General features: G+C 43.2%; 1 protein-coding gene across 2 annotated transcripts in view; it reads right to left on the reverse strand.

Moving 5' to 3' along the window:
* Positions 1-18,326, reverse strand: part of LOC114640955 (coiled-coil domain-containing protein 170-like) — a 43,871-nt gene extending 25,545 nt beyond the window's left edge. The window contains exons 1-3 of one of the 2 annotated variants that reach the window (XM_028790047.1): positions 18,235-18,326; positions 16,442-16,803; positions 9,827-9,955 (exon numbers count right to left, since the gene is read on the reverse strand). In XM_028790047.1, coding sequence (XP_028645880.1) covers positions 9,827-9,955; positions 16,442-16,579 — 267 coding nt within the window. In that variant the 5' untranslated portion in view covers positions 16,580-16,803; positions 18,235-18,326. Of the gene's footprint in view, positions 1-9,826; positions 9,956-16,441; positions 16,804-18,234 lie in introns of those variants that run through there. The other variant, XM_028790055.1, reaches the window with a different exon arrangement.
* Positions 18,327-24,426: the final 6,100 nt, after the last annotated feature.

The following is a 24,426-nucleotide window of genomic DNA, read 5'->3' on the forward strand; positions in this document are numbered from 1 at the left end:
TCTACAGTGAGTGAATGCCTAACCATTCTGTAAAGTGTCACATCTAGGCAGGGCCAGCATTTGTAAACGCAGCTGGAAGAATGTGCACCTCGTCCAATCACAGTCTGTGGCAGGGTTTCCTACTGAGCACTGACACTGAGCGTGGCTTTGCATCCCTTGTGTAGAACACCAAGCTTATGGGGGTAAAACGGAAACCAAGTGCTAGACTCAACAATGATTTCCTTACAACTCCAGAGGAATTCCACCAAAGTAGACAGTAGACATGTGAAGAAAAGCCTGGGACCCCTACCCCCCACCCCCAGGGCCCAGATACACTTCTTTGCTACCTTATGCTGCACTCTGGTACTGCAGTGGGCAGTTGGGGTCTTTCTGACAGACAGTCCTAAGGGGCTGAAGGAGTGTGTGAGGATAGGGATAGTCACTCAGTATGGTCACCTCCCTTACTTAGGCGTAGGTTAAAAGTACCCACTAGTGGCTGGGGAGATGACTCAGCAGTTAAGAGCACTGGCTGCTCTTCCAGAGGTCCTGAATTCAATTCCCAGCAACCCATCTGTAATGGGATCTGATGCCCTCTTCTGCTGGGGATAGCATACCATGACAGGGACCGCCCGTAGCAGGCCGGAATGGAGACATCTCAGAAGCCCGCAGCAGCTCCTTGTAAAAAGAAGCAGGAGACACATCCCTCCAGGGAACCCACCATCTCAAGTAAGGGACTCTTTGCAGTATGCCAGGATGGAGATAGCTCAGTAGTCCATGGCAGCTCTTTGTAAAAAAACAGTTGTTTCCATTTCTTCTAACCTTAGCCCTGAAAAATGGCTGTATAGATTTCATTTGTGCATGACTCTTTTTCAGTTGGCCTTGGTGTGCATAATTATTCTATTATATCTGACTTTCCTACTCCCTTCTCTTTCTGCTCTGGTGAATTCTGTGAAACTAGATGTTCCTTGATGTAATGATTCTTAAACAATTAAAAATTGAGGCATGGGCACAGCACAGTACAGTCCTAATGGCCCAGGTGTGTGCTGTGTGTTCTCATCTTGGAAACAATGTAATAACTTCACAATGGTAGTTCCAGATTAATGCTTGACTTGCAAAGAAAATTTGAAGAAATTATTAGAAAATGAAATAGAGTCAACACTGGGACCCTGAGAAAAGTTATTGAAAGGAAAAAGAAAAAAGGAAAAAAAAGAAAAAAGTTAAAGAAAGGGAAAAGTTATTGAAGCTATGAAATAAGTTTTGTACAACATTTGAGAGTGGTTCTTGGATAAGCAAGTATAGAACGCATAAAATTGTATATTAGTTAAACTAAATCAAAACACTGGGACGCTTAGGAGAGTCATTGTGTGCAATGTGCAGAAGCAGAAAGCTAGCGGAACTGCTGAGCTAAGGGTTAACTTGACTCTTCCTGGCCACTGCCTGACAGCTTTGCCCATGTCATTTATCATTAGAACTTCACAGGAAAATGCAAGCTGCTGACCTCGGAGCTCTGAGCTCTGAATTATAACAAGTCAAAAGTTAAAGTTCAAATAACGATGTTTGCAATTATTATTATTTTGGCCACAGGCCTGGGAAGGGGGGAAGCTTGAAACTTTGGGGAACAATTGTAATTCTTGGTTCTTTGTGGGATGTGATAATTCTTTTGAATCTGATTTGCAATGATTATACAATGTCTTTTTTTCTACCTGCTTTTGGAGTATCAGTAAAAGACTGGGGCAAGACAAAAGGCGGGAGAGAATGTGGCGAGTGAGGTGAGAGTGAGGTACACATAAGGTGTGTGTGAGGTGTGCGTGAGGTGAGTGTGGAGTGAGTGGAGAGAGTGTGAGGAAAGTGTGTGAGTGAGTGAAAGGAGAGTGCATGTGGTGTATGTGAGGTGTGCGTGAGGTGTGTGTGAAGAGTGTGTGTGTAAGTGACGGGAACGCACAGAAGTGTTTAGGAATATGGGAGTTTGAGAAAAGAAAAGTGCACAGGAGAAAAGCAGAGTGTGTGCAGCCTCAAGCTGTGAGCAAAGGAGAGAGAAAGAGAACAGAGAGAGAGAGAGAGAGAGAGAGAGAGAGAGAGAGAGAGAGAGAGAGAAAGAGAGAGAGACAGAGAGAGAGAGAGAGAGAGAGAGAGAGAGAGAGCGCATCGTTCAGCCTTGAAAAATTGCCTGTCAGTTTGTACCTGAAAAGTTGCCTGTGTCTGTTTACTATGAGCCTTCCAGCTATCCCTGCTTCCAGTTGAGAACTCCGATCCTGTGTCGAGGCTGGACCCCAACACTCTTCTAGTGTGTCTGAAGACAGCTACAGTGATACAAACATACATATATACATATATATATACATACATATATATACATGCATACATGTGTATATATAATATACACATATACATTTATGTGTGTATACATGTGTGTATATGTATATACATTTATACATGTATACATATGTATATATACAGTATGCACACATACATATATGTGTATATACATGTGTATATATACAGTATACATATATATATAGTCTTAAAAATAAGTAAAAACACCCACTAATCTTGCAAAAGTTCCAGGTTGTATTTCTAGCACCCAGCACCCACATGGTGGTCTACACCATTCTGTAACTGCAGGAGGATCTGACATCCTCTTCCAACCATGTATACATACATTCAAACACCCATACAGATAAAATAAAGATAAATCTTTAAGCGCACTGAATTTGTATTCGACTTACAATACTCGACGTTATATGTTACCCATGACTTCTTAACCCAGCATTCCTGCAGCCTGCCTAGGCAAGAGTTTTATCTCAATACGATGTTTCCTAAACTAGTCCACACAGCTGCCAACAGAACAGTCTCATATTTATTCTTTCTCTATCTGGCCTTACCCAAATATAGCTCTCCTGCACCTGTTTCTCCATTATAGGGCAGAAACACATTGCAATTATTTTTGTATGTTACACAAAGAGATAAGTTTAATTATAACAAAAAAATTTGAAATGCATGCCGTGAAGAGGAAAGCTACCTTATCGAGACAATTGGGTCCCTGTGGGACTAAATGGTAGGTTGCCTGGGAAGCAAGGAATGACTCATGCTGGGGCTCAGGTATCTTGCTGCAGTTGCTAAACTTCCTTTTATAACATGAACAGGAGGATGCCATGTAATAATAACTGTCATTAAATCTTTATTTTTTGAGACAAGGTCTCATTAGGCAATGCAGGCTGATCTTAAACTCAGTGTCTTATTCACTCAGGCCCCTGAGCCCTGGGCTCTCCAGGAGTGTGCAACCATGCCTGGCTTGAGCTTTTTTATTTTTAAAATTATATTTATTTGGGTGGTGGTGGTGGTGGTGGTGGTGTGTACCTGTATGTTGCACCTGGATACTAAGGTTGTAATCTACCATGTCGGGACAGCTTTCTTTAGCTTGGTGAAAAACAGAGAACTCCCTTTTCTTAGTGAGGCTTCCTCTTCTCTGCCTGATCTGGGGAGCCCCACTTGATCTTTTACTGAGCAGTGACATGTAATCTTTGGCAAAATTACAAGTTCAGCTTCCTGAAGTGCCTCTCCATGCAAATGAGGTGCCCCCTCCCAATTTTAAACTTCAGCTAGGGAAACTTTACCCTAAGAAGAACCTCTTCCCATTTTCCAGGGTTCGTGTGTATGCGTATGCATATGTGTATATATCCCTTGATTGATTCACCCTGAATAAAGTGTATGCACATTAGCTGTTTTGTTGAACTTTGTTTTTAAACACTGCTTCATTGAATAGTGTCTAAGAAAGCTGTAACACTAAAATCCTCTGAGAAGACCTTCTCCCTCCAGCATTCACTGCCAGAACCCACCCGTTCCAGACTCTGCTTCACCCTTCCCTGCATGGTGTGTAGCAGTGTCTGGGCATTCCAAAGGAAAAAGCAGAAAACTGAACCGTGTGTGTGTGTGTGTGTGTGTGTGTGTGTGTGTGTGTGTGTGTTTGGGAGGTACATGCCACAGCACACATGTAGAGGTCAGAGGACAACCTGCAGGAGTTAGTCCTCTTTTTCCATCATGTGTGTCCTGGAGACAAAACTCGGGTTGTCAGTCTTGGCAACAGACCTTTACCCACTGAGCTATTTCTCTGGCTTTGACTTTGTAAATTTTTTTTGAGGGGGGGTCTTCAAGACAGGGTTTCTCTGTGGAGCCCTGGCTGTCCTGGAACTCACTCTGTAGACCAGGCTGGCCTCGAACTCAGAAATCCACCTGCCTCTGCCTCCCAAGTGCTGGGATTAAAGGCGTGCGCCACCACTGCCCGGCTGTAATTTTTATTAGCTTGGAAAATGCCAATAGGAGCTATGCCATACTTCGTGAGGGAGGAGGTGTAATTGGAGATCAGAGACATGCACATCGCTAAGCATGTACCTCACTGCTGAGTTACATCTCTAGGCCCTATGTAGACCAGGCTGGCCTCTGAGGTAATCCTCTTTCTGAAGCTTCCTAAGCACTGGTACACCCCACCTTCCCTGGCCGGAATGCTTTTTAAATGTATATAGTATCCAAAGCCATGTCAAAATGATAAGAACCTTTTAGATGTTTATATGTACACAGAGGGTAGCTTCAAAGAATACTTTGAAAGCCAGGCATGCTAGTGTTGTGAGCTGGGCACTGTGGCACATGGCTGTAGCCTGAGCTACTTGGGATCCTAGAGAGGAGACTCAATGGAGTCCATGAGGTTAAGGCTAGCCCGAACAACACAGTGAGACTCCAACTCAAAACAAGGAACCGAAGAAAATCTTTGAAATTCTTGAAAATAATTTGCCTATTTCTTTTAAGCAAGGCACCTGAAACCTTACTTGGCAGTTTGATTTGAAAGTTTTTTAAGGGTCAGAAAGGTGGCTTAGCAGATAAGGGCATTCATTGTCAGCAACCTAAGCATCAGCCTCAAGACCCACAGAAGGGGAGATTTCCTCCAGCACTCGGGAACTAAAGCAGGAGGATTATAAATTCATGGTCAGCTTGAGCTACATACTGAGAGTCTTAAACAAAAGAGCATAGACCTGGACTCCAGTTCAGACGGTAGCGTGTTTGTCTTACATGTGACAGCGGGTGAATACACACACCAGACATACTACAACACTCCTACTAATTGCGCCCAACTCCATCTAACAAAACCACAAACTTTTCAAGTGCCATCGCTAAGACATACTGTTGGCAAGAAGACTGACAGCCACTACCTGTTGTCTCCATGTCCTTGTCACCACAGTCTGTGCCACGGCCTGGTGGGTGGAGAGGAGGAGGTCTGGATGCTGCCGGCAGAACTGTGATGTTTACTAATGTTTCTTCCTCCCAGCATCCTCGCCTCCCGCTTCCCTCGTCTCTCTGCTTCCTCTCTCCTCATCCCAAGCCTGTGCTGGCTTTAGTCACACCAGATTCAGAACAGATGAGGACTCTATCCCTATACTATAGGAAATCTGGATCTCTCAGGAAACCCACTTCCTGGCTCCTTATCAAATATGACAAGTAGGTTATATTTTATTAACTTAGACCTTAAAAATCCATTTACTGTGTTATTAATTATAATGACAATAAGAAACTGATGTTCTGGTTAGTTTTTGTCAACTGGACACAAACTAGGGTCACCTGGGAAGAGGAAATCTCGACTTAGAAAATGCCTCCATTAGATCGCCCATAGGCAAGTGGGGGAGGGGTATTTTCTTGAAGAATAATTGCTGTGGGAGGGCCCAGCTCACTGGGGCGGGGCGGTGCCACTCCTGTATAAGAAAGCAGGCAGAGCAAGGCATGGAGCACAAGTCAGTAAGCAGCATTCCTTCATGGTCTCTACTTCAGTTCTTGCCTTCTGGTTCCCACCTTGACCTTTATGACAGACTTGTGATCTCTAAACTGAGATAAACCGTTTCCTCCCCAAGCTGGTCTTGGCCATGGTGTTTATCGTAGCAACAGAAAGCAAACATATATTCTTTTCTGGTTCTGTTTGTGGGTGTGTGTTGTACACGGGCACACGTTTCATGATCACGTGTTTGTGATGGCCTATGCCCAAGTGTGTGTACTGCAAAAGCCAGAGGTCAACACTAGCTGCCTTTCTCACCTCAAATGCTCTGCACTTAATGTTTTAAATCTTTATTATGGATGTTATTGCTGCTATTATGTGCACGCATATGCTCAGGTATGCAGGGTATATGTTTGTATAGAGATCAGAAGGCAACTCCGTGAAGTCTTTCCTCTCCACCTTTACACAGTACTGTGGTTTGAATGAGAAATGTCCCCTAAGGCTCATGTATCTGAACACTTGGCCCCCCATTAACAGTGTTGCTAGGGGAGGTTACGGAACCCTCAGGTGGTAGAGCGTCACTGGAGGAAGTACATCACTGCAGGTAAGCTTTGAGAGTTTACAGCTTTACCCCACTTGCAGTTTGGTGTCTGAGCCCCATATGCTGTTGAGGTGTGGTCTTTTTGCCTCCTCCTCCTGCCACAATGTCTTCCCTGTCACTGTGGACATTTAGCCCCCTGGAACCATAAACTAAAATAGATTCCTTTTGTTTGTTTGTTTGTTTTGGTTTTTCGAAACAGTGTTTCTCTGTGTAGCCCTGACTGTACTGGAACTCACTCTGTAGACCAGGCTGTCCTACGAACTCAGAAATCCGCCTGCCTCTGCCTCCCAAGTGCTGGGATTAAAGGCGTGCGCCACCACTGCCCAGCTCTAAATAGATTCTTAAGTAGCGTTTGCTCATGGCATTTTATCACAGCAACAAAGAAGTAACTAATACACATGGACTCTGGAGATCGAACTTAAGCCGTCAGGCTTACCTTGTTAGGTAGATGCCTTTGCTACCTGAGCCATTTCACTGGCCCCTCCACCTCAGTTTTTGAAACAAGGTCTCTCACTGTCTTAGTTAGGGTTTTACTGCTGTGAACAGACACCATGACCAAGGCAAGTCTTATGAATGACAACATTTAATTGAGGCTGGCTTACAGGTTCAGAGGTTCAGTCCATTATCATCCAGGTGGGAGCGTGGCAGCATCCAGACAAGCATGGTGCTGGAGGAGCTGAGTGTGCTACATCTTTATCCAAAGGAAGCCAGGAACAGACTGGGCATCCTCAGGCAGCTAGGACACACTTCCTCCAACGAGGCCACCACTTCTAATAATGCCACTCCCTGAGCCAAGCATGTACAAACCATCACACTCACTGAATCTGGATCTCACCAGTTCAGCTAGCAAACCTAAGGGGGGGGAGCGGTCCTGTCTCTGTCTTGTAGCATTTGGATTACAGGTGTACTTCACAGCACCTGGATTTTAAAGAGGTTCTAGGGAACCAACTCAGTTCTTCATACTTCCATGACAAACACTTAGCCGATCAAGCCATCTCCCCATCTCTATTTTTGTTTTTTTGTTTGTTTGTTGGAGACAAGGTCTCATGTAAACCCAAGACTGTTCTTAAATTCAATTGCCCTTCCTCAGCCTTCTGATACTGAAATTACAAGTATGTACCATCCCACATAGAGGAAAATATACTTCTAAAATGTTAAATATAAAATAAAATGAAAAGAAATACAAAATCCACATAGACATAGGTACACATACACACATACACTTTTGGTGGGACAGAGTATTGAATTGTGGCCTTGTGTGGGTAAGGCAAGTGCTCTTCCAGCTGAGCTACAAACCCAGCCCCTCACAGCTCTATCTGTGTCTTCTTAAGTGGAATCTGGGACTAAGCTATTGGTAGATGAGGAAGCAAAGGGGGGCTTTACTAAGGGACTTGGCAGAAAAAGAACAGATTGAGCATTCTCAGCTTGGTATATTGGAGTTGTAATCCCCGGCCCCTCATAACTGATAATATGATTATGGTTTTAACATAAGCAATTAAGATAAAATGTGACCATTAAGATAGTCTGTAATCCAATATGTCCACTATGACTAGTGTCCTTATTTTTTTTCCTGAGACAGAGTTTCTCTGTGTAGCCCTGGCTATCCTAGAACTCACTCTGTAGGTCAGGCTGGCCTCAGACTTACAGAGATCTGCCTGCTTCTGCCTCCCAAGTGCTGGGATTAAAGGCATGAAGGACCACTGCCTTGCATTGGTGTCCTTTAAAAAAAATGATTCCATTACTTTATATGTAAAGACACACTTTAGCATGTAGACGGTCATCAGAAGACACCATGGAGAGCGGGTTTTCTCTTCTACTATGTGGGTCTCAGGGACTGAACCCAGGTTGTCAATACTGGAGGCAAGTGCTTTACCCACTGAATCACCTTGCCAGCTCTGTGACTAGTGTCCTTATAAGAAGGGAACCTTGGAGCTGGAGAGATAACAGCACAGTTAAGAGCCCTTGCTGCTTTTGGTGTTCAGTTCCCAGCATCCACGTCAGGTAGCTCACAGTTACCTGTAACTCCAGCGCCAGGAGATCTAATGTCTCCCGCTGCCCTGGGATCACCTCTCGCATGTTCACAGACACATACAAAGACACACACACACACATAAATATAAATAAAATAAACCGTCAGAAAGGAAGGAGATGAAGGGAAATAAGGAAGAGGGAAGGACAGAGCTTGAACACAGATGCTGGGGGTGGAGGGATTCCAGGAGAAGATCACCATCTACAGCCCAAGAAGAAACATCGCAGGAGGAACCACCCCTGCTGATACCTGTCCCATACTTCCAGCTGCTATGACCACTGGAAACCACTGCAGATTAAACACCCAGTCTGATACTTTACTCTAGTAGCCTTAGGAAGCAAATGCAGCCACAGGGAGAGCTGCTTACCCATGGTTGGCCCCTGCTGGTAAGCATTCGGAGGATTCTACTCGAAGGTAACCACAGAGAGGCAGAGCAGACAGAGGCAGCTACAGTGCAGTGCCCTTCACAATAACAAAGACCAGTGAGCCTCCAACCATGGTTTCTAGAAGGCTGTCACAGTCAACAACGTCCGCCAGAGGATAGTTAGGCTCAATTAGAGAATCCCCACAGCTCTCTCCAGGCTTTATCACAGGGAATAAAATCAAGGCACATCCTACAAATGTGGGCTGTGTGATGCACTCAGATATTAGCAAGCATTGAATAAGATTAGTGGATATTTGCTATCTGGTGAGGTATTAAAAATAGGAACTCATCCTTTCTATTAAAGATATTTTGGACAGGGAGGCAGAGGCAGACTGATCTCTCTCTCTCTCTCTCTCTCTCTCTCTCTCACACACACACACACACACACACACACACACACACATACACAGAGAGAGAGACAGAGAGAGACAGAGACAGAGACAGACAGAGAGAGACAGAGAGAGACAGAGAGAGACAGAGAGAGACAGAGAGAGAGACAGAGAGAGAGAGACAGAGAGACAGAGAGAGACAGAGAGAGAGAGACAGAGAGAGAGAGAGAGAGAGAGATGCTTACAGTTATTTATTATGATGCCACAATTTTGATTTACTTTAACTTTTTTTAAAAAATTTATGCATATGTGCCTGATGCCCACAGAGACCAGAACAGGGCATCAGATCCGCTGGAACTAAAGTTACAGAGCTTCCATGTGGGTGTTAGGAATTCAGCCTGGGTCCTCTAGAAGCCACAGTCAATGCTCTTAGCTACTAAGCCATCTCACTGGCCCCTGTGTCATAAATTTTGAGCATGGTATTCCGTTAGCAATATTCTGACTTCCAAAAGCACTGAACAAGGCACCGTCTTCAGTAGGAGGGTTAAAGGTGGACATGACTCTAAACTGTGCTCCTTAGAAAAGAGAGAGTTTGGTGTGGAGCAGGGACAAAACCAGGTTAAGATAAGGCCTCGAGCCATTAGCAGAACTCTCTCTCCTAACCTTTCAGAAGATATAATTCCCACTTTCATTTCTGTAAGCCATATACCTCAGCTAAAAGAGTCTTGTTTTTCACCAACAAGCTGGCAAGGTCAGGATGGACTGGGTCCACAGCCTTTTTGTTGTGTATGATTGGGTTCCTGATAGGATCCACTTCAAGAGGTGGATCAAAACAAGCCTATAAAGAGAAATGGCCAGTTAATTAACTAAAGATGTGCCCTGTGGATCAAACCCCACAAAACCACACAAACACTTACAATAAGTAGTTGCAAACAGGACTCAGCTTCAAGGAATTTATTCTGAGGTAGCATCTTAGCAAACCAAACAGTTCCCAGGAAAACAGCAAGTATCCCGCTGGCCTGCTTTATCTTCTCCTAAACCAAGTACTTACCTGCCAACGGTTTCTACTAGCAGGAGGCAAATGCAGCCCGTCTGAACTGTGTTCTGTGATCTCTGAGAGTACAGGAATCAAGACAACATACATAAAACGTCTGGTGACACTTCCATGTGTATCAGGGGGCATGGCTAAGTGGGAAAGCATGAGGTCAAGAGTCCAGATTCTAGCACCCCTATAAAAAGCAAGTCATGGTCCTGAGCAGGCCTGTAGACTGCACTGGGCAGGCCAGGGTGGAGACAGGAGGATTTCTGAGGCTTGGTGACTGCCAGTCTAGACAGAAAAAAACCTATAAGCTCCAAGTTCAGGGAGTGATCCTGCCTCAGAGGAATAGAGTAGGAATGAGAGTGGAGGGCACCCGACACACTCTTCTGACCTGCAAGCCCGTTCACACATGCACACAAATGTACACATATGTGTACATACACCACACACATATACACCCAAATGCATGCACAGCGAGATTTTTTTTTTTTTTTTTGGTTTTTCGATCAGGGTTTCTCTGTGCAGCCCTGGTATCCTGAAACTCACTCTGTAGACCAGGCTGGCCTTGAACTCAGAAATCCACCTGCCTCTGCCTCCCAAGTGCTGGGATTAAAGGCATGCACCACCACGGACCGGCGCACAGCAAGAATTTTAAAAGTAGGTTCTGGAGAGATGACTCAACAGTTTAGAGAACACGTAGCTCTTGCAGAAGACCTGGGTTCAATGCCCAGCACCCACATAGTGACTCATCTGTAACTCCAGTTCCAGGACATCAAATGTCCTCTTCTGACCTCCCAGGACACCAGGCATGCACGTGGTGCAGATCCACACATGAAGGCAAAACAATCACGTACATAAGATAAATGTAAAAAGAAAGATAAAGTTTCTAGGGGCTAGAGAGATGTTAAGAGCACTTGCTATTCTTCCAGAGGACATAAAGTTGGGTGGTTCACAACCATCTCTAATTCTAGTCCAAGAGATTTGACTTCCTCTTTTGGCCTCTGAGAGCACCTATACTCATATGCACAAACCATACAAACACACATACTTATATGTAAAATAAACTCATTTTTTTCCTTAAAAAAGAAGCAATTTCTAAAAAGAAAAGGAAATAAAAAGGTAGCTATTGGAAAACCAGGCACAGTGGCGAATACCTGTGATCTTAGCACTCAGGAGGCAGAGGCAGAAAGATCAGCACTCATGGTGTACATTTTCATATTTTCCTTTCCTTTCTCTCTTTTTGGTGTATGTGTGTGTGTGATGTGGAGGTGTGTATGTAGTGTGTGTGTTAGTGTGTGTGGTTGGTGTATGTGTGTATGTGTCTGAGTGTATGTTAATGTGTGTAGTTGGTATGTATGGTGTTTGTTGTGTGAATGTGTATGAGTGTATGTGTGTGTGTGTGTGGTGTGGAGGTGTGTATGTAGTATGTGTGTGTGTGGTTGGTGTATGTGTGTATGTGTCTGAGTGTGTGTCTGAGTGTATGTTAATGTGTGTAGTTGGCATGTATGGTGTTTGTTGTGTGAATGTGTGTGAGTGTGTGTGTGTGTGTGGTGTGGAGATGTGTATGTAGTATGTGTGTGTGTGGTTTGTGTATGTGTGTATGTGTCTGAGTGTATGTTAATGTGTGTAGTTGGTGTGTATGGTGTTTATTGTGTGAGTGTGTATGAGTGTGTGTGAGTGTATGTGTGTGTGTGGTGTGGAGGTGTGTATGTAGTGTGCGTGTGAGTGTGTGTGGTTGATGTATGTGTGTGTGTGAGTGTATGTTAATGTGTGTATGGTATCTGTTGTGTGAGTGTGTGTGTATGTGTGTGTGTGTGTGTGTGTTTCCTTAGGTGCCACCCACTTTGTTTTTCTGAGATGTCTCTCACTGTCTCTTTGCTCTTCTAGTAGGGATCTCCCTGTGTCTGCGTCTATAGTGCTAGAACTACCGGCACATTTGGCTGTGCCTGTGGGTTTCTTGTGGATGCCAGAAACTGATCTCAGGTCCTCCTGCTTACGATATAAGCAGTTTACCAAGTGAACTCTCTTTCCAGCCTCCCACATTTTCTTATCTCTGCAGTTGGGGTAGCAGATAAAGTAGAGACGGTTCATGTTGTTCGTACTTTAGCTGGAAACATGCTTTCAAATTTACAATATTGCATAAAATAAGTGTTTCCTAAAGGAACACCAGAACTGTTATCTAGAATATCATACTGAATTAAATTATGTTTGAGACAGGGTTTAGATATACAGCCCGATCTAGACTCATATCATGACCCTCCTGTGTCCCAAGTACTTGGAATGCACACCCAGTTTATTTTTTAAGATTAGGAACAGAATAAAGACATTTTATAGAAACAAACCAAGTTTACTACAATGTGTCCTTACTTTAAAAAGCTTCTAATAATGAACTCTGCAAAGAAAGAAAACAAACTTATCAAGTGTGAAATACAAGAAAAAAAGAGAGTAAGCAAACACGCTGGATGCTGTGGCTGTGTCAGTAATCCCAGCACTTGGGCAGCTAAAGAAGGAAGAATGATGTGAGTCTGAGATCAACCTGGACCACAGAGTATTACCAAAGAAATGGAGAGGGAGTACATGAAGGAGGAGGAGGAAAAGGAAGAGGAAGAAGAGGAGGAGGAAGAGGAGGAAAAGGAAGAAGAGGAGGAGGAAGAGGAGGAAGAGGAAGAAGAGGAAGAAGAGGAGGAGGGGGGGAGAATAGTAAAGATGTGAGCACTAAGTTGTATTGTTGGGATAAAATAAAGATTCTGGGAGACAGAGACAGAGGGGGTGGGGGCAAGGCTGGGCTAGAGGGATGGCTCAGTGGTTATCTCCAGGGCTAGTAGAGGCAGAGACAGGAATGCTGAGGTTGCTGGCTTCTAGCCTAGCACAGGCTTGTACACTCACAGGTACATGTGTACACACACCATACACAATTACATACAAAACACACACACACACACACACACACACACACACACACACCAGAAAAGCAGTGTGGTAGCTTGAACAAGGAATGCTCTTCTGACCCCATTAGGTTCAAGCATCTGAATACTTGGTCCCCAGTTGGTTACTGAGAGTGGACCTGGAAGAGGAACATCACTGTGTGAGGGCTTTGTGAGTTTAAGGCCTCTTGCCACTTGCAGTGGGATCTCTGCTCCTCGTTTGTGGCTGAGATGTCACCTCTCAGCTTCCTGCTCCTGACACCACATCTGCTGGCTTGTTGCCATTACATCCCGCCCCGCCTCCCATGACAGACTCTTACTCTCTAGAATCATAACCTGAGATAAACTCTTTCATAAGTTACTGTCTGTGGTGTTTTAGCATAGCAATAGGAAAGCAACTAATACAAGCAGTTGTTTTTCTTTCTTTTAAAATATTTTTGGTATTCATTTATCTATTCAGAAATGAGGTCTCACTATGTAGCCCTGACTGTCCTGAAACTCATATGTAGACCAGGCTGACCTTTAGCTCACAGTGATCTGCCTGCCTCTGCCTACCCAGTTCTTGGGATTAGAGGTTTCACCATCCTAGACACAGAAGTTGCATTTCTGTTTTTGTCAGTCGGTTGGTTGGTTGGTTGGTTGGCTGGCTATATTTTTTGTGTTTTGTTTGTTTTCTTTGTTTTTTTGTTTTGGGGGGTTGTTTTGTTTTTTGAGATAAAATTTCTCTTTTTTTTTTCTTTTTTCGAGTCAGGGTTTCTCTGTGTAGCCCTGGGTGTCCTGGAACTCACTCTGTAGACCAGGCTGGCCTTGAACTCAGAAATCCGCCTGCCTCTGCCTCCCAAGTGCTGGGATTAAAGGCATGCGCCACCACCGCCCGGCGAGATAGGATTTCTCTATGTAGCCTTGATTGTCCTGGAACTCACTTTGTAGATCAGGTTAGCCTCGAACTCAGAGATCTGCCTGCCTCTGCCTCCTAGGTGCTGGAATTAAAGGTTTGTGCCATCATGCCCTGCAGAAGTTTCTTTTTTTAAAGGGACATACGTTAAGAATAGAAAAAGAAATTAAAATACTACAAAAGTTTAGTGCAAAAGAATTCAAACAGGCTTGGGAGATGGCTGGGTGGTTAAGAGTTCTGATTGCTCTTCCTTAGGTCCTGAGTTCAATTCCCAGCAACTACACGGTGGCTCACAATCATCTGCAATGGGGTCTGATGCTCTGTTCTGGTGTGTCTGAAGAGAGCAATGCTGTGCTTATATACATAAAATACATAAATAAATCATTTAAAAAAAGAATTCAAACAACTAATAAAGATTTGAGTTACCTATGCTAAGTGTATATATATGTTAATATGATAAAACTTTGAGAATTTCATACATGCAAAAAATGTTTTGATCAAATCCACCACAATAATTAAAGCTTTATAGCTGTGAAAATAATATGTATTGTATAACTTCTATGCAAATAGAAAAGGGGAAAAGCATGCAAAAAAGAAAACAAGCACAACACACACATACACATACACACACACACATACACACACACATACATTACACACACACACACAAACAAGCAGTCAGAGTTTCTCGTGCTGAAATGGGGTATAACAAACAGACCACATGTAATAAATTTGTAGAAATGTGGCCAAATATTTTTTTGAAACAGAGTCTCTTGTATCCCAGGCTTGCATCAAACTCCATATGTAGTCGAGAATGACCTTGATATCCTGCATATCAGGCATTTATATTACAATTTCTAACAGTTACAACATCACAGCCATGAAGTAGCAACTAAAGTAACTATATGGTTGGGGGTCACCACAGCATGGGGAGCTGTGTTAAAGGGTTGCAGCATTAGGAAGGGTGAGAACCACTGCTTTAGTGGTAATAAGATAAAGAGTTGGGTGGATATTTCTGGTGCTCTTAAAATGCCAATGGAGGGACCATCCATTGCCCCAAGAAGATATTTAAATTCCAGAAAAAAAAAACCCATTAAGGTCATGAAAGAAGTCTGTAAACCTGCAGGAGTACAGTGCACTAGGGGGAGTTGGACCACCTGGTATTGCTGCTAAATCACCTTGGCTGCTCTCTGGTGGAGTTTCCCCGATCTACAAAATAGTAAGATCACAGACCCTCTGCTGAGCCGCTCTCTTCCTGCCTAGAGTAATGGGTACTAGTAAATCAAACCAAAAAAGGGCAAACCCAAACTTATTGCAGGTTTTGTTAGATTCAGATGTTTCATGTCTTCTTGTTCTGGGGAAATCATCAGTGGAAAGGTTTACCAGATGGCTCAGCAGGCAAAGGCATTTGCTGCTAAGCCTGAAGACCTGAGGTCTGCTCTTGGACCCATATAATGAAAGGGAGAACTAACTCTCGAAGGTTGTTCTCTGATCTCAGCAAATACACAATAGGTATGTATGCATGTGTATATATGTAGGTAGGTAGGTAGATAGATAGATCGTCGATAGATAGATAGATAGATAGATAGATAGATAGATAGATAGATAGACAGATAGATAGACTGACTGACCAATAGATAAATTTTTTAAAATGTAAGTGGAAGAGGACTGGTATGATGGCCTATCTGTAATCCCAGCACTAGGGAAACTGAGGCAGGAGGCTATAAAGTGTGAGGCTTGCCTGACTACATAGTGTCAGGTCAGTCATGTATACAGTCTCAAAAAATCAAAGAAAGAGCTGGGTATGGTGGCTCACACCTGCAATCCTAGGACTCTGGAGGCTGATGTAGAAGGAGACATAAATGTGAGGCTAGCCTGGGCTATAAGGTGAGATGATGTCTCAAAAACCAAACAAAAAAAGTGGGATATCATTTAGCCTCTTTTTTAAAATTTATTTATGTATTTTATGTATGTGATTACACTGACACTCTCTTCAGACACACCAGAAAAGAGCATCAGATCCCAGTACAGATGGTTGTGAGATACCATGTGGTTGCTGGGAATTGAACTTGGGACTTCTGGAAGAGCAGTCAGTGCTTTTAACCACTGAGTCATCTCTCCAGCCCCCAACCCCTTTTTAACATTCGTTTTTGTGTGTATGATCAAGTGTGTGCCCCAACTTGCGTGTGGTGGTCAGAGAACAACTCTCGGGACTTGGCTGTTTCCATCTACCTTGCGGGTCCCAGGAATCAAACTCAGGCTTTCGAAACGAACACCTGTGCCTGCTGAGCTCTGTCAACAGACCCCTGAATTTATCTTTGTATCATTCTCTAGCAAAGAAGTGCTAAGTACACCAGCAAATGGGGCATCAGAGGCGAACCTTCCCTTTCTTAGACTAGGTCTCAATGGAACACAAACAATATCTTACTTCTGAAAACGGGGACAAAATATTAGAGTCCAACTCACCACTGGGACATTTTCCCGAGCTGTTAGGTATGAGAGGTGCCTGGCTTCTGGCGGCTTAGCCTCACAAGCCTCTTTGGTTTGGCTGTTAGCAAGCCTCCCTGGATCTGAGTGACTTACAGGCTGGAGTGGTCTTGACATGCTGGAGGCACAGGAAGCATACAACAGATCCACCAACGGTGACCCACAGTGCCTCTAGAGAAGCTTCTGTATAGCGCTCAGGACGAGAGGTTTGGGTCTCTCAGGGCCAACAGCAAAGACTTCCAGTACGTTCTAGGAGTGTCTCAAGTGCTTAGGCCTCAGAATTTAGGCTCTCAGGAGCTGCCTGCTGAATTTGTTTCTTGGAGACAACGTGGACCTAGTTTCTAAAGAGAATGTAAAATTGTTGAAGTGTTATTAGAAATATGTGAATATATTTTTTCTAAAATATTTTATTTACATTATATCATACATTTGATTATATTTCTAATATATGTGTCTATATAAACATGCATATATATATACACATATATATATCAGTTCGTGCTATATATGAGTCATAGCTTTATGATCTGCAAGTTTCTCTCATTTTAAATTTTTCAACCTGTCATAAATGCTAACTATAGCACTTAAGAAACAACCAAACCACAAGAATTCAAACGCAAATTGGCAATGTGCATACAATAGTCTTTTTTTTTTCTTTTTTGGTTTTTTGAGACAGGGTTTCTCTGTGTAGCCCTGGCTGTCCTGGAACTCACTCTGTAGACCAGGCTGGCCTCGAACTCAGAAATCCGCCTGCCTCTGCCTCCCAGGTGCTGGGATTAAAGGTGTGCGCCACCACCGCCCGGCGTGCATACAATAGTTTACAGAGCTCTTTATGCCCCAGAAGAACGTATAAATGCAACCCCATATTACTTTCCTTTCAGTGTTAAGGGTCAAGACCAAGGTCCTTGAGTGTGCAAGTGTTACTGGAGGTCCGGGTCTGGGCTGGGTGTTTCCAGGTTCCCTTTCTAAATATTTATTTTCTTTATATGTTTATATGTGTGTGTCTGAGAGTCTGTGTATGTGTATGAACCCTTAGTGATCAGACAAGAACACCGTACACAGAACACAGTGACTGATCACTGGAGACCAGTGGTTGTGAACAGTCGTACGTGTGCTAGGAGTCAAAGCTGGGTCTTCTCTTAGAGAAGTAAGTGTCCTTCATCACTGAGCCATCTCTCCAGGCCCTGGGTTCCCAGGTTCGCAAACACTGAAGTAAACACACACCGAAGAGAAGCAAGAGCGATACACTAGAGCAGCAGGTCACTCAGGGAAGCGTACTCAGGGGCTCTGATCATCAGTGAGGGGCTTCTTTTATGGAAGTTCAAGAGAAGAAAGAAGGCCAATGAGAGGGCCATCCAGTTAAGGCTACTTGCCATCACACTCCTAAAACCTGAGTTTTGATTCCTAGCACTCACCTGGTAGGAGAGAACTGAAAGTTGTCCTCTGACCTTCACATGGTATATGTACTTATGTGTATGTATGCACACAGGTGTGTACACACACACACACCACATGCGCACACACATACATCTCCTGCAACTTGTCCTCTGACCACCATTGCATACTGTGGTAAGTACACATGCATACATCCATAATTAAAATTTTTAAATGGAAGTTGAGTTTTATCTAACATTGTTGAAAGTTACAGCATAATTTCCAAAACTCTGAAAAATCCCACCTTCATGCTCTCCGTGTGTCTTACTTTCTTACACGTAAGATACAGCTTACTATGGCTCAGTTAGTGAAAGAGCAAACATTAATTTTTCTTTTACCATAACACGATCAAGAGACAATCCCAAATCCAAGATCAATTCCCAGGAGATCCCCTAGTGAGTGGGTATCCTGCACAATTTGCCAGTAGAATGTTTGCACGTCATGGAAACCGTTGCTAGGTGAACGCATCACAGACAGCAAGGAAGGCGGAGGTATCGCAAGGTGATAGTTAGACTGTCACCTTGGTAGGTTATTCCCCTAACTAAGGAAGTAAAAGCACAAAGTACTTTTTACCAAATATTAGTGAACATTAAACAACAACAAGCAGACAAAAATATTTAAGAAAGTAAGCCTACCCAAGTGAACAAACACTATCAAACATGAAAATCTTGTTTGGAGGCTTTTGTGAAGTTCTTAGGAAAGATCAAATGAATACTCTGATATATACACATATATAATATATGCATATATAGTATCATATCTATATTTATATAAAACTTATCCCTAAGAGGATAGAAATGGTGATTCTATCTATTATTTCTAAGGAAAAGAAGATTTGTCTCAAATACACTTGTAGCAGAGATTTCTTCCGTGTGTGTGTGTGTGTATGCCAAAATAGCCAAGAATACATTTCAAATAGCAAAGAATACTGATAGCCTGACCTCGTTCCAGGATTGGAGTCTAACATATAAATATTTTTGAATCTATAAGGTCATTCAAATGCAAATTTAGGGCTGAAAATGACTGTCCACTGTCCTTATTTAGTTATGTACAATAAAAACTAAGCAGAAAGAGCCAGGTGGTGGTGGCACAGGTCTTTAATCCCAGCACTTGAGGGTGGCAGAGGCAGCCAGATCTCTGAGTTCCAGGTCAGCCTGGTGTACAGAGTGAGTTCCGGGGCTACATGGAGAAACTCTGTCTCAAAACAACAACAAATAGGCAGAAAGAAATTAAGATTCACAAGAATGAGAATAATAGACATTTAACCCAGATAAACAAATTTTTTTTCTATAAAATTCTTAGGATTGGAGAGATGGCTCAGCGGTTAAGAGCACTGACTGCTCTTCCAGAGGTCCTGCATACCACATGGTGGCTCACAACCATCTATAATGGGATATGGTGCCCTCTTCTGGTGTGTCTGAACACAGCTACAGTATATATATAATCTTTAAAAATAAATAAATAAATAAATAAATAAATAAATAAATAAATAAATTCTTAAAACGATACCCTCTGAGGTTTGGGTGTAGCTCAGTGGTAGTAGGATTTCCTAGGAGCATAAAGACCCTGTACTTTCACTGTTATAAAACTTGACTGAGTGTTGAGACCCTAGTTTTCCTGACTTTTTTCTTCTTTAAATTGGCAGAGAATTGTGTTGCCCTGCAGCACAAGATGATGTCATCCTACCAGCGTAGGTGTATAGCATGCATATCATTCCAGCACTCTGGAGAGACAGGAGTGCTGGAATTGGAATTGTAGCCATCCTAAACAATATAACAAGTTCAAGACCAGCCTGGGCTAAATGAGAACTTGCCTCAAAAAACAAACACACACACACACACATACACACCAAAACAGGCATGTGGTATATACCTGTTCATGCAGATTGGGAATTTGTGGCCAGCCTAGACCACACAATGTGATCAAAGGCACACATGTTACCTGTTTTCACATATGTATCTACTATTCTTTTGTTTTGTTTTCTGTTTGCTTGTTTTCTAAGAGGGAGTTTCACTATGTAGCTTCAGCAGTCCTAGAACTAACTCACTATGAAGATTAGGCTGGCCTCGAACTCATGGAGCTCTACCTGCCTCTGCCTCTTGAGCGTTGGAATGAAAGGCATGTGCCACCAGGTCCCAGCTACTATTTCTTTAATGAAGAGATAGGTTATGATGGAAAGCTTATGTTTACTACTAAAATTGATATTCTGATTAATAATGCTTTCATATTTACCTCTTCCTGTGTAAACATCACCGTAGGATAAATTCTTAGAGCTGAAAAATCTAAGTAATTAAACATTTAGACTTTTTTGTTTAGTAAGAAAGAATCTAACTATTTAGTCTGGCCCACCTTGTACCTCCCAAGTGCTGATCTTATATGCATGTACCATTTCATCCTGACACATTTAAGTGCATATATATCCACATAAATGCACACATACATATGTGACCTACACAGAGGCAGAGCTGCTGGGTGGTATCGTAGCAGGAGCAGCAGCTGGAGTCCAACATTACATTCTTAGTGCGTGTGTGTGTGTGTGTGTGTGTGTGTGAGAGAGAGAGAGAGAGAGAGAGAGAGAGAGAGAGAGAGAGAGAGAGAGAGAGAGAAGAGAGATCCACCTGCCTCTGCCTCCAAGGCGCAGGGATTAAAGACGGTGCACCACTTCACGTGGAGGTCAAAGGATAACTTTCAGGAGACATTTCTCTTTCCACCCTGTTTTGAGGCAGCGTCTTCCATTGTTTCTGGGTGTCCAGCTTCTACATGCTTCTCTTGTTTCTGCTTTTGTCTCACAGGAGGAACACTGGGTTACTGCACGCTGCTTTTCATGTTGGGGCTGGGTTGGACTCAGGTTGGTAGGTTTGCATGGCATGTGGGGTTTTTTTTTTGTTTTTTTATTTTTTGTTTGTTTGTTTGTTTTTAGTTTTTCAAGACAGGGTTTCACTGTATAGCTCTGGCCATCCTGGAACTCACTCTGTAGACCAGGCTGGCCTCGAACTCAGAAATCCGCCTGCCTCTGCCTCCCAAGTGCTGGGACTAAAGGTGTTCGCCACCACTGCCTGGCATGCCATGTGTTTTTACCCATGGGGCCATCTCCCCTACCCATCTCCAGGAATCCTAAACACTGAAATGTTCTAGGGACTGGAAGTCCAGGAGGCATCTAAGAACGTTTTAATCAATTCTCTTTGAGAGTCTTATTCCCCAATATGATCCTTTCACCAAAAACATTAAAATGGCAGTTCTTCCTGACTTGTTGCTCAGGCCAAGTCCTCACTTTCTCTCTCACCCTCCAAGCTCCTTGCTGAGTCAGGTTTCTCTCTCACATCAGATGCCCAGAGAAACTTCTCTCACCACACTTGTAAGCAGGGCACTTAGACTGAGGATGCAGAACAGTGGTTGTGTGCTTGTCTAGCATGTGTGTTGTGTGAGTTTCAACCCCCACCGTGTAAACAGACCAAAAAACATCATTAAAATATCATTTTCCCATCCCTTTCTGATATGAGCACCTATATACTTCTCTCTCTCTCTCTCTCTCTCTCTCTCTCTCTCTCTCTCTCTCTCTCTGTGTGTGTGTGTGTGTGTGTGTGTGTGTGTATACCTTGTGTTTTTTTTTTTTTCAAGAAAAGGTTACTCTGTGAAGCCCTGGCTATCCTGAAACTTGCTCTGTGGGACCAGACTGGCCGTAAACTCAGAGATCCACCTCCCTCTGCCTCCCAGGTGCAGGGATTAAAGACCGGGCACCATTGTGCCTGACTGTGGTGGACTGAAAGTCCTCCAAAGACTCAGATGGTTGGATACTTTGTTTCTCAGTCAGTGGAGGGTTAGGAAGTGTAGCATTGTTGAAGGAGGTATGTCTCTGGGAGAAGGCCTTGAGGTTTTAAAGCCTTTGCCTTTCCCTGTGCATTACCTGCTTGCTGTTAGGGGTCTGACATGTGAGCTCGTAGCTGCTGCTTTAGCTGACATGCCTCCCTGCTGCCATGCTTCCGGTTGTGGTGATGGGCCCTCTAAAACCATAAGCCCCAAATGAAACCTTCTTTCTATAAATTGCTTTGGTCCAAGTATTTTCCCACAGTAACAGAAAAGTTACTAACAGAATTGGCTCATCTGACTTTTTCTTTTTTTTTTTTTTAGTAGCATGTCTTTGGGCTACAGATATCACTTAGCAACCAGTGTAACATTTGCCCAGCAGGTACAAGCTCTTGGCTTTTGTCCCTAGCACGGAAAAATAAATAAATAAAATAGCATGGCTATTCTTTCATCTCGAAAATTACATACTTAATCAATGTTTGTATCCTCCACCAGAATATAATTCACTCTGATGCTGGGCTCTCTAGGGTGCTGTCAGCGTTTGGAGCAGAATTACTGGCTGGAAATGGCTGTTCAACAGTTACTTGCTGGATGAATAAATTATCCAGGTCATACAAATAGCTGAAAAATAGTCTGCTTAGATGGCAGAGGCAATAAGCTTAGGGATGAGGCATCAAGGTTTGGGATCTAATACAGTTATACCTTTGGGCCTTGGGCTTATGGGCTTAAGACTGTTTCCCTACCTGTTAAATCGAGCCTCTTTCTCACCAACTAGGTTGCTAAATTAGTGAAAATCTTCCTTGCAATGCAATATGCAGCAGAAACACTAACTGCAATTTATGGGACCATTTTGTTTCATTTAAAAATCCTTATTGCATGTGTTTGTGTATATATAGTTTGTGTGTGCAAGAGCCATGGATGTCAGAAGGTGGAGTTGGTTTGCCTAGAACTGGAGTTAGAGGTGGTACAGGTCGTTGTGTGGGTGCTGGGAACCAAGCCTGGGACTTCTTCAAAAGCTGCAAATGTTCTTAACCATTGAGCCATCTCTCCAGGCGTTTTCTCTCTCTTTGTCTTTGCTTTAATCCCAGCACTCAGGAAGCAGAGTCAGGCAGATCTCTGTGAGTTCGAGGCCAGCTTGGTCTACAGATAGAGTTCTAGGACACCCAGGGTACACAGAGAAATCCTGTCTTTAGAAAGCCAAAAAAATAAATAAATAGCTAAATAAATAAAAGAATAGTAAAGTGGGGGCTGGAGCTGTAGTTTATTAGTAGAACTTATGTTTAACCATAGTAGAAGCTCTGGATTGGATACCACCCTCCCCACCCACCCACCCCCAAAAAAAACCCAACCAACAATCAAGACAGTCAATTTCCTAATTATATCATGGTGACAGTTACCCAACTCTGTAAATGTAAACTTTGGAAACTAAAAATCTTACATGTGTATTCTTATTTATTTATTTATTTATTTTATGTATATGAGTGCTCTATCTTCGTGTACACCTGCATACCAGAAGAAGGCACCAGAACTCTTACAGATGGCTGTGAACCACCATGTGGTTGCTGGGAATTGAACTTAGGACCTCTGGAAGAGCAGCCAGTGCTCTTAACCACTGAGCCATCTCTCCAGCCTGTATACTTGTATTCTTAAAAATGGGCAAATGTCACAGTCTACACATTATTCTTCAGTTAAACTGCTAGTGAAATAAAACAGAGATTATCTAACTATCTATGGATGTAATGTAAAACCCCAGATTTCAGGCAAAAGCCACAAACTAAAATACACACACACATTAGTGCAGAATAAAACCCAAGCTGCTGGTAGGAGCCCTTGCCTAGCACGCCAGGCCCTGGATTAATTCCCAGGGCAGAAAGGTCGGGGTTGGGGGAGGGTTGGGGGACAGTCACATGCCCTGTCCTTAGTTCAAACAAGCCACTCTAACAGTGGTTGCTAAATCAACAGCCATGTGGTGCAGTTCTAAGGAAGGACTTATCTTTAGAACGATGTGGGGAAAACTGCAACCAGAGGAGGGTAATGTTGGGAAGAAGCCAAGGAAACTTATTCTAGGAACTAACATTTTGTTTACAGACTCCATTTATTTTATAGGGAAAAACTAAATCCAAGGTCCCAGGTCCTAAGGGATCTGGGGACTTCCCTATAGCCGAGCAGCTTCCGTTGTAAACAGTTGTCCCAGTCCAGACATCTCAAGGACAACTTCTCTATCTTGCTGGCAGGGTCAAACAGGTTCATATTTTGAGGACTAGGAGCGAACACACCTACCCCATTTCTCCAAATGCTTTTTTAATTGTCTGCTAACCAGTAAAGAATATAGAAATTGCTGTAATCTAAACCAAGATGCATATGTTGTAAAAATATATAACCAGTTGCCTGTTATGCCCTAATTAACTACATGCAGCTGACCTGCTCCTTTGTCCCCTTTTCACTCTGAGCTCTGGACCTGATGTCTAGGAGAATGAATGAAGGACCCTGAAGCCAGGTGCCCTGGATACAGCCCAGTCTCCAATGGATACTCCCTTGCTTAACCCATAATGTCAAAATACAATTGCATAACACTGCAGCTCACTCCAGGTCACTCCTCACTTTGTGTTCCCGTTCTTTTAAAATGTTGTATGATCTCCTTTCTGGGACATGTTTCAGGTCCTGAACTGGCTGCCTCCCTGAGCACTCAGAGAATAGAGCTTTTTAATTTTTAAGCTTCCGCATCT

This window comes from Grammomys surdaster, unplaced genomic scaffold, assembly GCF_004785775.1.
Source record: "Grammomys surdaster isolate TR1022 unplaced genomic scaffold, NIH_TR_1.0 127, whole genome shotgun sequence".
Classification (NCBI taxonomy): domain Eukaryota; kingdom Metazoa; phylum Chordata; class Mammalia; order Rodentia; family Muridae; genus Grammomys; species Grammomys surdaster.